Source organism: Alnus glutinosa, chromosome 2 (assembly GCF_958979055.1).
Source record: "Alnus glutinosa chromosome 2, dhAlnGlut1.1, whole genome shotgun sequence".
Classification (NCBI taxonomy): Eukaryota; Viridiplantae; Streptophyta; class Magnoliopsida; order Fagales; family Betulaceae; genus Alnus; species Alnus glutinosa.
Window position 1 is genome coordinate 36,782,152 of NC_084887.1, and position 12,839 is coordinate 36,794,990.

The 12,839-nt window shown below is 35.9% G+C and overlaps 2 protein-coding genes across 3 annotated transcripts; both read right to left on the bottom strand.

Moving 5' to 3' along the window:
- Positions 1–1,298: 1,298 nt before the first annotated feature.
- Positions 1,299–3,075, bottom strand: LOC133859892 (uncharacterized). Its single transcript, XM_062295465.1, has one exon. The coding sequence runs from the start codon at positions 2,929–2,931 to the stop codon at positions 1,492–1,494; it is 1,440 nt and encodes a 479-aa protein (XP_062151449.1). The 5' UTR covers positions 2,932–3,075; the 3' UTR covers positions 1,299–1,491.
- A 4,015-nt stretch (positions 3,076–7,090) lies between these two features.
- Positions 7,091–11,358, bottom strand: LOC133859893 (uncharacterized). Of its 2 annotated transcripts, none has more exons than XM_062295466.1 (6): positions 11,204–11,358; positions 11,016–11,107; positions 10,834–10,933; positions 9,264–10,122; positions 8,946–9,079; positions 7,091–8,061 (listed from the first exon to the last, which is right to left on the bottom strand). In XM_062295466.1, the coding sequence occupies exons 1-6, from the start codon at positions 11,293–11,295 to the stop codon at positions 7,188–7,190; spliced, it is 2,151 nt and encodes a 716-aa protein (XP_062151450.1). In that variant the 5' UTR covers positions 11,296–11,358; the 3' UTR covers positions 7,091–7,187. The 2 variants fall into 2 exon arrangements, with proteins under 2 accessions (XP_062151450.1, XP_062151451.1); XM_062295467.1 differs by having other exon boundaries at positions 11,016–11,087; positions 11,204–11,326.
- Between the last annotated feature and the right edge of the window lie 1,481 nt (positions 11,359–12,839).

The window sequence follows — 12,839 nt, forward strand, 5'->3', positions numbered from 1 at the left end:
TTGATAGGGTGGTGTGGAATCCTTCCAAGAGGAGGAATTTTGAAGTGAAGACTTTCTACAAAGCTTTAGTTTGTCACGAGGCGGTCTCTTTTCCTTGGAAGAGTATATGATGTGTTAAAGCTCCGAAGCGGGTAGCGTTCTTTGTTTGGACAGCGGCTTTAGGAAAGATCTTAACTCATGACAATTTACGTAGGCGTGGTATTGTAGTGGTTGAGTGGTGTGTTATGTGTAAAAAGCATGGGGAGTCCGTTGATCACCTTCTTCTTCATTGTGATGTTGCACGGGTTGTTTGGAATTTTTTTTATAGTTTGTTTGGGGTGGAGTGGGTTATGCCTAGTAGTGTTGTGGATTTATTGAGGGGTTGGGGCACTTTGCTGGGTCGTGGTCCTGTTTTTCGTATATGGAAGCAGGTTCCTTTATGTGTTTTGTGGGGCTTGTGGCGTAAGAGAAATTCTAGGCTTTTTGAGGATGTGGAGTCTTCAGTTGGGGCTATTTGTAGAAAGGTGCTTAATTTGTTATATCTTTGGGTGTCGGCGCATAGCCCAAGTAGTTTGTTGTTCGCTGACTTTTTACTTTCTTGTTCTTTCATTTCTTCTGTTTAGGGGCACTTTTGTATACTTCATGTGTACTAGGGTTGCGCCCCTCTGGGCTTTTTAATGAATTCTTACTTATCAAAAAAAAAAAAACTATCTTGGGGTCCAAGAGTATAATGGTCTTTTAAAATCACCATTGATCAAAATCCAATAGTTATCCATCCCAAATCCAACAATGAGTTTAAAAGCCACATCAGCTTGAGGGATAACAGGGTGGTGTAGACTGTATAGCATTACTCTGGGTCTAATTATCAATAAACCCCTAAACAACCATAACCTAGAATTCTATTCTTAATGACACCAACGGTTCTGCTCAAACCCCCAGCAAGTAGATTATATGAATTTGTTGCCACTTGTTTATTGATTCCTTTTCTTCTTAAAGACACTTCTAAGTCACCATTTCCATAAAGTTTCTTCACATCTTTTCTTCCTCTACTGGATATGTTAAACTACATCATCCAGACAGAGTTCAAGTACCCCTTCATTATGCAAATGAATAGGCCTCAATCATCCACATAATTGAACATGTTTTGCACCTCAAGCATTGACAAACAGAACGCTCAAAGAAAAACTCTATGGATGAACCTTTAAAAGGAAAAAAATAAAGGGGGAAGCAGAAGCTTTATTATTCAATCCATGGTAAGATGTATGAGTAGAGCATGAATATGAATGAACATATAGCTGTCAGAGTGCTAACATGCCAAAGAAGAACCGATAAAGCATTTTAAACAATTGCATTTACATAATTATTGGAGCCACAAGTCGCTCTTAGTGTTCCACGACATAAGCAACAGAAATTTACAAACACACTCAGGACAAGTGGTGGTGTAGTATATACCTGTTTCGCTTGAAACTTATATTAACTTAAACAGCTGCTCTTCTGCAGTCAATTCAACAATTAAACAACAACCTCAATAAACTTATTCGATGCCCATGTCCTCGCAACATCCGAAAGCTTTCTTTCCTCAACCTGCACCCGTCTCAAGTATGGAGAATTCAGAACAAACAACTCCACTGCCTTAGCCTCAATACCACAACAGTGCATAATATCAACATTCTCCAAACGCTTGCAACTCTTAAACATTGAGACCAGGGCGGCATTGGTAAGCCTTACACAGCCTCTCAACCTCAAATCAATAAGACCATTACATGAAACTAGCATCGAAATAAACTCCTTATCAAGTAACGTTTCATTATAAGACAAGTCCAATTTCCTCAATTGCCTCAAATTCTGCCCCAGCGTGGCAAGCAACCCCGGCTCTCGTTCCACAACATCACAATTTATCAATGCCAATTCTTCAAGCGCAGAACTCCTGGCAATCCCAAGAGCCTTAAGGCCTTCGCCAGTGACAAGACAACAACTTTGAAGCCTGATACTCAAAAGACACCGGAAATTCAATGCAACAGCGGACAGGTGATCGTTATTAAGATCGAGAGGCAACCGAAAATCAAGTTTTTGTAAATTGCACCTACACTGGCTAATGAACCTCAGCAGACCCTCTCTGCTACCACCATCATAAACCAATAAAGAACTGAGAGAATTGCAATTCTCAGCCAATTTCAACAGCACCAAATCAACTATACTCCTACATTTCCTGAGCTCCACCTCTTCAAGACCCTGTAAGCACCTAACAAAAGACGAGAAAGACCCTCCATCACCAATACCTTGACAGCTCCGTAGCTGCAATTTCTTCAGCCTTTTACAGCTCCGCCATAGCCAACTCAAGCCCCCATCGTCAGCTCGAATTCCTGATAAACACAGACTCTCCAAGCCGAGTCCTGCATCAAAATCCTCATTTTCCCACAACCCATATTCCCTAGCAAACTCAATTTCTTCTTCAAGGCCTTCCCCAGAGCAGACGAGGATCGATAACTCTTTTAAAGCAGGAAAATTCACAACCCAACTGAAAAAGATAGGCCTAGAGAGATTGATACAGAGAGAGGTGAGGTGGGTACAGGCTGAAGAGAGAGAATCCAGAGAGGAAAGAGAGACAGGGCCGGCCAAGAACCTCAAAGTATGAAGCCTGGTACAAAAGGAACAGAGTTTGAGGAGTAGGTGGTCTGAGAAAGTGGTGGGTGTGGTTGTTGTGGCGGTGGTGGGGTCAGAGGAGAGGACGAGAGAGAGGGAGAGAAGAGAAGGGTAGTGGGAGAGGAGGGAAGACAAGGCGGGGATTGTGGAATTGTGAGGGGTGAGGCGGAGAGAGAGGGATGTCTTGGAGGTGCGGTAGAGGTGGAGCCAGCGCTTGGAGACCAAACAGACTGAGAGAGATGAAGTGGGTGATGGTGGAAGCCTTTGAAAGATTTCTTCAAGGAGTTCATCACATAGCATGTGGTCCATCTCTCCACGCCTCTCTCTCTCTCTCTCGTTGCTCTTCTTCAAGGAGTTCTTCTTCACCTTTCCTTGAGTTTGGAGAACATTCTTGTTGTCTTGGGTTTTGATTGTAATCAGAGAGAGAGAAATGGTAGAGAGAGAGAAGGCAGGAAGTGTTGACGTGAGCCGCTTTGCTTAAAACGCTGCTTGGAGTACGTGTCATACACGTTCTTGTCTGAATTAAGTAATGTCGCTCCTGCTTAGCTTAGAAAGTGTCTCTCTTAAAACCCAAGAAGCCAAGCAAGTACTACCTTGGAATTAACTGATATACCTTTTTTATTTCTTGGTTTCATGTCTAAATTATTATTTTTAGACATTTGACATTTATAATCGGAGATAAAAGATCTTTTCTATTTTAATTAAAATGGAGAGAAGTCATTTGTTGTTTAAATTTTATCCTGCAGCATCTAATAATATATATAATATCATTTAAATTTAAATTCATATATATTGTTAAATTTATAAAATCAAATCTTGATCCTAAAATGATCATTTTCATCTTAGTTGAAATGAAGACGGTCATATTTTTATCACAAATCCGCTAGTGAATTTGCAAAAACAGCTGTACAACGAAATGACTTTTATTATTTTTCTATTTTTACCTGCTCTAATTTGATGGATAAAAAATGGATACCAAGTAAAATATAATATTTTTTATTCTTATTATTAGATGTCTTTTCAACTATTTTAGGGATTTTCAGGAAAAAAAAAATTACATATAAATTTGAAGATCCAAATTATATCTAAAGAATCAGCATTGTAATAAATTTTTATTACATTTCAATATTTAATCATATTGCTTCCTCGTTTTTGTCTCCACAAAGCTGGGCAAATTTTCAACGATGGCAAAATTTTCTTTTAGCTTGAAAATGTTCAGCGCCTTTGATTCACGCGCTTGAGAGGCGGATGGGACTCCTAAATTCTTATGCACGTCATCCAACCTGCCCCCCCCCCCCCCAGCTTCCTCCGAATCCACTCACTGTAAATAAGAATGGAAATTAAAACGACACGTAGTAATATGGGAATCAAAGTTTTGCAACCACCAAAAAATGGCTCTCACTTTTTATAACATCAAGAGATATGGACGGAATCCCCTGCACTCGGTACCCTTGGAATTGTCTGTCCTTTTATATTTAAGGGATAGAGATTTCAATAATTTTGGGTGTGCTTTCCTACAGGAGAATTTTATAAATATATATATATTTTTTTACGTTTAGTAATTTAAACAGTAAATTATTGAAAAATTCAGATTTATATTTAGGTAGGCAATTTAAAGAAGCCCTTAATGAAGCCTATTTATATAATTTCGGTACATATTTAAGGAGTAATGTTATAATTTTCTTTTTTTTTGTGTCACTATAAAAATGTGGTAATTTTTAAAATTATTATTGGACTTGTGATTAATTATTATTGAATTTTTTAATTAAATGATGATTTTAAAAACTACTTCGTTTTTCGAGACGCAAGAGTGACACATGAGGAACTTCTAATTTCAATGAGTAATTCTACCCGACGAGAATAAATTCATCAAATAGAATTACTGAATTTCAATATATGTTTAAACAGATAAACTTCATTAAAAGCCTTCTCGACTCCAATAAAAATAAGTTGTAATTTGATGAGAGGTCTCGATCCGAAGAAATATTTCCGTATCTTTACTAATCATAATCAATATAAACAAGTAAAGATTGTAGTACAACAATTCATCTTAAAATTCCAAGAGCATCTCTTTTTGATATTCCTTGCTCTTTGAGTGGGTGCGGAACATGGGCTTTTAATTTTCTAACAACATTTTTAATCATGAAAGCCGCGAAATGGGAGCATGATTCTAAGCAAACAAGGCGTCAAGTCCTTATCAATCTATCTACTCCATTAATTTACAGACGCAAACGCATTTTCTATCAATCACACCTATCAAACACCTTAAATTTATGACCCATCAAGCAGCAGAAAAAAAGTATATGCCCGTGTGAGAGAGAGACCCAATCTTTTCTTTTTTCTGAGCTTTTTCTTTTTCTTTTTTTCTTTTCTTAAGGGAGAGAGAGAGAGATCCAAACATCCAATCTATGCTCCATAATAGGGTACCATATCACATAAATTATAGGCAGATCTCACTTATTCTGGTACATCTAGTAGGCTTTGCAATTTCTTCTCAAATTATTGAAAGTTACAAGGTGATTGTTCAAACCCTTCCAATTTCTTTTACGATTAAAGTTTTTCGTTAACTCAATCAATTAATAAGTAAAATGTCTCTTATTCAGTTGTAAATTTTATAAAAATACAAAGTTAAAAAACCAAAGTAGCGGCCAAATCTATTGCTACGGCGTTGTCATAGGTATGTGTGAGTGTGTTTTTTTTTTTTCTTCGTAAATTTTTTAAATTGGGTATTTTGATCATTATGTTCATTCCGTTACAACTTCACGAAAGATCTTAATGAAAAACAGATTGAAAGTGGCTAAAATATCGAACACCCATATTGCAACTTTTGGTAGTTTAAAAGCGACATTGCAAAAACCAGAACAAATATAAAAGATATTCAATCTACTCAGCAGGATCCATTCTACAAATATATATTGGACTGAGCTTTTTGACCCACTAGCCAACCCCAAGAAAATTTCTAAGCAAAAAGCTTGCTCAGTGGCTGGGTACGTATGATTTTATATATAAGCACTGAAATAGTTGGACAACTAAGAGCACTAGTAGCAAATACCCAATGATTTTTTCTAAATTTAAAGAACCAGTTTTTTTTTTTTTTTTTTACTTTCTTATCTAAATACATCCCGTAATAGATTTCCTTAATATTTCCCTACATCATTAAAATATTATTTCTACTTTTTCTTTTAGTTTTTTTATCATTCGTTTATTTTCTTATCTCTCTATCTCCGTCAAGCACAACAATAGTTAATCAATAAAACTTGAGTAATTCTAGACGTCATACCCATGTCTTTCTTATGTCCCTCTAATAATGATGTCGCTTTTAAAATTACCACTGAACTTCTGATGAATCATTATTGAATTTTAACCAAATTGTGATTTTAAAAACTACATCATTATTAGAAGGAGACATGGGTACGACGTCTCAAATTACTTAAAACTCACTCTCGTTCAGTTTCATTTTCTTCACCAGGCATGGCCGACAGGGATCGAGATGAGAGAATTGAATTATTCGAATACCCTCTCCGTTCTTGCTATTGGGTGGTATTTGAGTTGGTTCTGGTGACCGATTGAGGGATGAAAAAGTTGGTGAAAAAAATTGAATGTCTTCCTAGATTGGCCGAGAATGGAGGGGCTGAGCTGGGGAGGATTGAGGGCTGTACAAGTTGGTGAAAATAATTGGGTATTTTCCTAGTTTGGCCGAGAATGGGGGGGCTGAGATGGGGAGGTGTGGCTGCAGAAGGTGAAGAAAGTGTGTATATGCAGGTGCAAGAGAACGACTTTTTTATGAATATAGTAACACGTTAGGTAGCTAAAATGCTACCTATGAAAAACATAGGTGAAAGTGATGTGGACGATTTTCTGTGATTATTTTTTAGATTTTTCCTATATATAGGAATATAAATTGGCTATTTTTCCTAAATATAAGAAAATAAATGAACTATTGTCTGTTGCTAGTGCTTTAAGTCAAAGTGTTCTCATGTTCAAATTGTAAGCCTCAAAGTAGATCAGAGGCACACCATATATGATCGAAGCAAGCTAACTCGAAAAATAAGCTTTCAAATTACAATTCTAGCCGTCTGATCGATCATCTCCCTTTCTACGGCCATTCATTCAGGGAGTCAATAAGTACATATTAACGGGCCTGCAGAACCTCACCTGCAATCCTGCCTGCCAAACAGCCCGTGCCACAAGAGAGTCCCCTTGGCCTAGTAATACAAAATTCCCCGCAGAGATGAAAGGCTATATATATATATATATATATATATATATATATATATATATATATATATATATATATATGAATAATGCTATTTAGTAGACTGCAATATGATTGTTCTCGCGTTAATTCAGTTGTATAACAGTCTACTAAATAACATTATTCTATATATATATATACCTGGAGCAACTAATTCTTTACGAGCTAGTTCTCTAGAACCAGCCCACCATTATCAACAAAAAGCAATTTAGGTAAGAAGGCATAAACATTGAGATAAAATTTCATTTAATCTTCTGATTTGTGTGTGAAATCGATCGATGATGCATAGGGTAAAATTCACAAAAACATGTCAACAAGGATGAAATAAAACATGAATGCACAATAACCAGCATGGCAGGTGAACTATACCTATATAGAGGTAAGTTGCACTGCTCCAAGCCCAAATGGTCTCCAACCAATTCCAGAAGTCACCAACAGTAATACCACCAAAACCTTCAAATACACCTTTCAACACAAAAAAAGCAGCTGGTGGAAATCCAATAAAGCCCAAAGCCAGATTACAAGGCACCCTTGAAAAATTCCTCAATCTTCTAGTTTTCACATCAAGCTTCAAAGGTTGAGCCATCAAACACATTGGGACCAATAGTAACGCCCCAATCTCAGCTGTAGCAAAGTTAATGACTGACATGAGGCACAAACCAATAAAGGCAGCTGAGATAGTCACTGATTTCAAGAGAGCCCAATCTCTGTTTTGAAGTTGAGATGCATTGGCATAGGAAAATGGAAAACCCAAAATCAAATACAAGATTAGGAGGCTGAAGATGGAGAGCAAAACCCAGACTACAAAGCTGATTGTTGGAGTGCAACTGGGTATTTGGCAGACAAAATATGGGAGTAATGAAACAACAGCTCCCCACAAGTGAACTACAAAAACTTTTTTCACCGCATTAAGCCATTTGCATGATCTGAGAGTGATGCTAAGTTTGTCAGCAGCACTGGCTGGAGAAGTGGATTTGTCTTTTTCATAACTAGGATCCAATTTATGAGCATCGGTATAGAGAGAAGCTGCAACCATTGGGAGTGGTGCAACAAGGAGTGCAAAAGCGATCATGTAGACTCCAACTGACACAAACTTACTGGGTGATGTTAAAAGGTATAGAAAGAATGACTGGTGAAACTTCTCAAGGAGGTTGTTTACTGATCGTATAACTCCTTCAATTAACCTGCATCAACCAACAAGAAAACCTTCAGCCAAAACGACACAACAATAGTGAATCTTTTGATTTTCAATGTGTGATCGTGGCTACAATAAACCGCCAATTATCCACTCAACAAGGAGTAATTAAAGACAGATTTCACCAAATAATACTACTTATGCATTAGTACCATTTTTAAAACTAGAGGATATTCTAAAAACAAGAACAATGAAAGGTTTAAGCATTAAGCAAGAACTAATATGTTCTTGGAGAGAGCTTTTTGTCGTTTCGGTGCTTGCAAAAAGAATTTTCTTGCCCTAACAATTAAATACAAGATTGTATTTGAGTATGACATGAACTTCCACCCCCAAATGGACCGAACACCATGCGCAGCGAGCAAGGCTGAACCTCATCAACATTTTCTATCATTTTTATTGTGAGATTGGAGTTCTTTACCGTAGTTCAGTACAAAACCATTTTTTTCCCTGTTAAACATGCAAAGTTTCCAGATAAAGTCTAACAAAGTAAGCAAAAATAGAAATAAAGACACCATTATTCAAGAGAAATACTATAACAGCCTAAAGAAAGCGGGAAGTACCACAAGCATCTAGGAAAGGGCAACAGTAATGCCCAGACAATCCAATAGGTACAACAACTAATAATGGAATCTTTTCCAAGTATTGATATGCAACACCACCCCCCAAAGAACAATAGGAAAAAAGAAGAAGGGTAATTTGAGAAGTATTCAACTCAAGATGACAAAGCCTTCTACCGGCAGACTAGAGTTTTGATGTCCAAAACACAATCCTAATAATGGCAAGCTACTCGTCCAAGTCCTTTGCCTACATGTCAAGTCAATTGGAAAGACAAGTTATAAATGTTATTCCGGAAAGATGAAAATGAGGACTGACCGGCCACCTCGCAGAAGGAAGTCGTTTCCCCTAACCTTGTTATTCGAAGAAACTCCAGGAGAAATTTCCAGAGTAATTGCATCTACCTGGTAATCACGAAAAGCACCATGGGGACCTGTGGGAACACCCAAAGCCTAATAGGATGGAAAATGTGTAAGTACAAAAATGACCTTAGGGATCAAAGATAAGTGAGAAGACATAAACCGTTTAATGTTTCTTACCATTCAATTTGAAACTTTAAATAGCAATAGATTCCACCATTCCCCCCAAAAAACAGAAAATAAGTTGAATAAAGGAACAGACAGCAGAGTAAAATACCTGGTAATACAATGAACTAGCAAGTGTAGCAGTGCCCTCAACATACTCTGCTGCTGGGATACCAAACTTCCACTGTGGGTTTAAGCTTCTAGCCACATGTCCTAGTGACTCGAGAATTTCACCCAAAGTCTTCAGCCATTTGCAGTTAAGTATAGACCACATCTTCTCCACCTTTATCTGCAAACCCTGCCTATGAACAGCTAAAAAGTTTACAATATTGATAAGGTCTAGATTTGGCATCTGCCCATTGGATGCCTCAGCATAGATGCTAAGACTGTTCTCAAATTGTTCACTTCTATCTGCAACCTTGATGACAAGGGCTGCAGCCATAGTCCCAGCACGTCTAAAACCATCGTATATCTTTCTTTCTGTGAAAGAGTAGTCTTTCAGTTCATTAAGAATATTGCTTCCATGACACATTTCAGCATTTAGGGCCCCTAACCCACTAAATACAGGCATGTGATAATCGCTTAGCCAAGCGTCAACTGCGGCATATTCTCCATATTTTGAATCCGCAACAAGCCATATAATATCCTTGGCCAGCCATGTAACTCGGCTCAGCAAGGAAAACACTGAGTATGCGATGCCCAAAGATAAAGCCTCACCTGGACCAATCTTTACAGAATTGTAAGGCGTCACCAAGACAATAGCTTCTTTCCCATCACCACGTGGTGCTCTTATTATTCCAACTGTGTTGAGACCATGCGATGAACAACTGACGTTCTCCCGAATTGTCCCAGATTCAGGATAAGAAAAAAAGTGCAGTGGATGGAACTGATTCGATCGAGGGTAGAACTTGTGATAACTAACTTCCGCACCCAAGTCAGACATATATTCTGCTATTAGTCTTTGACTTTCTCTGCATTTATGTACAGATGAGGTGAAAACAGAACAGCAATAAGTCCCACAGTAGGGATTGGGTTGCACGAGAAAGGTTCAGAATTATGAACTTTGTGATATGTAGAAAGGATAAAATATCGAATGGTAAGTAAAAACACAAAGAAGATGAAGAGGAAAAAAGAAAAAGCTGCAAATTTAATCAACCCTATGGTTCAAAGAATATACAGTTATCAAAATAAAACAAAGAGAAAATGAATGATGCAAGGTGACCATATAGCGTAATAATACACAAATGCCATGCTTCAGAATGCAAATAAAAAGGTATTCATGACTGCTAGCTAAGTCCCACGTTGGTTCCTTATTAAATGAGACTGAAATTTATAAGTAATTCTAGAGCTTCTGCTTTCAGATTGAAAGGGTGTATCTATGCCTCACTTTGAGACTCCCTAGGCCTTTATCTTTGTCCGGTTCGATACTCAAGCCAAACCTTGAGTTGAACATCCTACTCATCTAAATATTTAATCTACTCAGTTCAGAAAAATATTTTCAGCACATTTCGTCGGGAGCGTCTAAAATATATAACCCACTATAATAGTCTAATATAACCTCCTTTAATATTGGTTGAAATTTAACATGACGAATATATTTACAATTAATTGTAACATTGAAATTCACATTAAAAAGGTAAAAGAAAAAAGAAAAAAAGCTACAATGTGAAGTAAGCGCGTACATGCCACCGCCCACAGGTTTCAAATCCAAACTGGTTAAATCCTTCACCAATCTATTTGCCTCCGAGACTTCCTGTCCAGAGAGCATGGAATTCGCAGAACCTGTGGGAATGAAAATGAAAATGAAAACTCCTAGCTAAAATTTAGTTCAGGAACGAAAAAAGAACAAAGAAAAAAAAATGACCTGGCATGAGGGCATTCTCGGAAATGTAGGTGTTCTTGGCGAGAACTGGCAGTAGCAGAAGAGTCAAAACCCCTGCTGTGCAACAAACCACGCTGAAACGATTGAATGGCAAAAGCTATTGATTCAGCTCAATGATAGATAGGTAAGTGAGTAAGCGAATCAAATTTGTGAGAGATTAAGAGTATTACCTGAAGAGGAGGCTGTGAGAGATGAGGAAGATCCCAACGCGCACGATTGGCCGTAGCTTCGGTTTCGGGGCCTCAGCCTCGGTCTCCGCCATGACTGGATTGGGAGGTTATGTTAATGGAAATTGGAGATTTGAAGGGGAAGATGCTGAATACCACGGAAACTAATGAACTAATTATGGGCCTATGATTAACTTGTTCATGGGCCGGAGCTGACTCCGACTCAATATGTTATCGTGAACTTTTTTTCATTTTTTTTTTTAAAATTATTTCTTTAAATGTTTTATTCAAAAGGATAAAATTTGGGAAAAGTACATATAACCCCCTCAAACTACCACATCATTGTCAATGTACCCCCCAAACTACCAATTGTGTCAATCTCCCCCCTTAAACTACCAGAAAATGTCAATGTCCCTCTAATGACAAAAATGCCCTTCATAAAATTATTAAAATAAAATAAAAACTAAAAAAAAAATTATTAAAAAAAATATAAAATAACAAAAAATTATTCCAACAAAAAAATTAAAAATTAAAACTGTTTTTTATTATTTTTTTTAAATAATAATTTTCAGTTTTTTTTTTCTTTTTTTTTTTAAAAAAAAAAATTGTTCTTTTTCGTTTTTTTAATTAAATAAAAACTGGTTTTTTTTTTCATTTTTTTTTATTTTAAAATAAATAAATAAATTTCAGTTATTTTTTGTTTTTTCGTTTTTTTTTCTTTAAATTTTTTTTTTCTTTTTCGTTTTTTAATTTAATAAAAACTGGTTTTTTTTTCATTTGTTTTTTTTTTTTAAATAAATAAATTTCAGTTATTTTTTTTTTTGTTTAAAAAAATTTGTTATTTTTCGTTTTTTAATTTAATAAAAACTGGTTTTTCTTTTTTATTTTTTTCATTTGTTTTTTTTTTAAAAAAAAAATCAGTTATTTTTTGTTTACTTTTTTTAAAAAAAAATTAAAAAATTTGTTCTTTTTTTAAAATATTTTTTTTTTCGTTTTTTATTTAATTTAATTTAATTTTTAATTTTTAATTTTTTTCAGTTTTTTAGTTTTAGTTTTAATTTTTTTGAATTTATGAGGACATTTTTGTCTTATTCAAAAAAAATTAGGGTCATTTTTGTCTTTTTGTTGGTCTTAGGGGGGACATTGACATTTTCTGGTAGTTTAAGGGGGGAGATTGACACAATTGGTAGTTTAGGGGGTACATTGACAATTGAGTGGTAGTTTGAGGGGGTTATGTGTACTTTTCCCATAAAATTTCCTTGTGTTTATTAAATGGGTAATGCTATTATTTATAACCATTTATCATACTCGTTTTATATTAACCGATGTGACGTGTTTTAACTTACTTTTCATATCACCCCGTTAAAATAAAAAATAAGAAAGCACCATAAATCTTGTAAACAAAAATTACACCGCCTATGGCCATTTGATTTTACTTTCTTTCTTTTTCTCATGACTAACTTTACATTAAATTCAACCTTCAAAAAAACTACAACTGCACCTGAGCCTAATTCAAAATGGAGTAAGAATTGAGCTTATTTATTTTATGGTTATGTCGTTATAATTTGAAATTTGTGCATTTAATAGTGTATGCGAAGTTAATATTATCATGTTTTTTAAATAAATAAATTATGTAAAA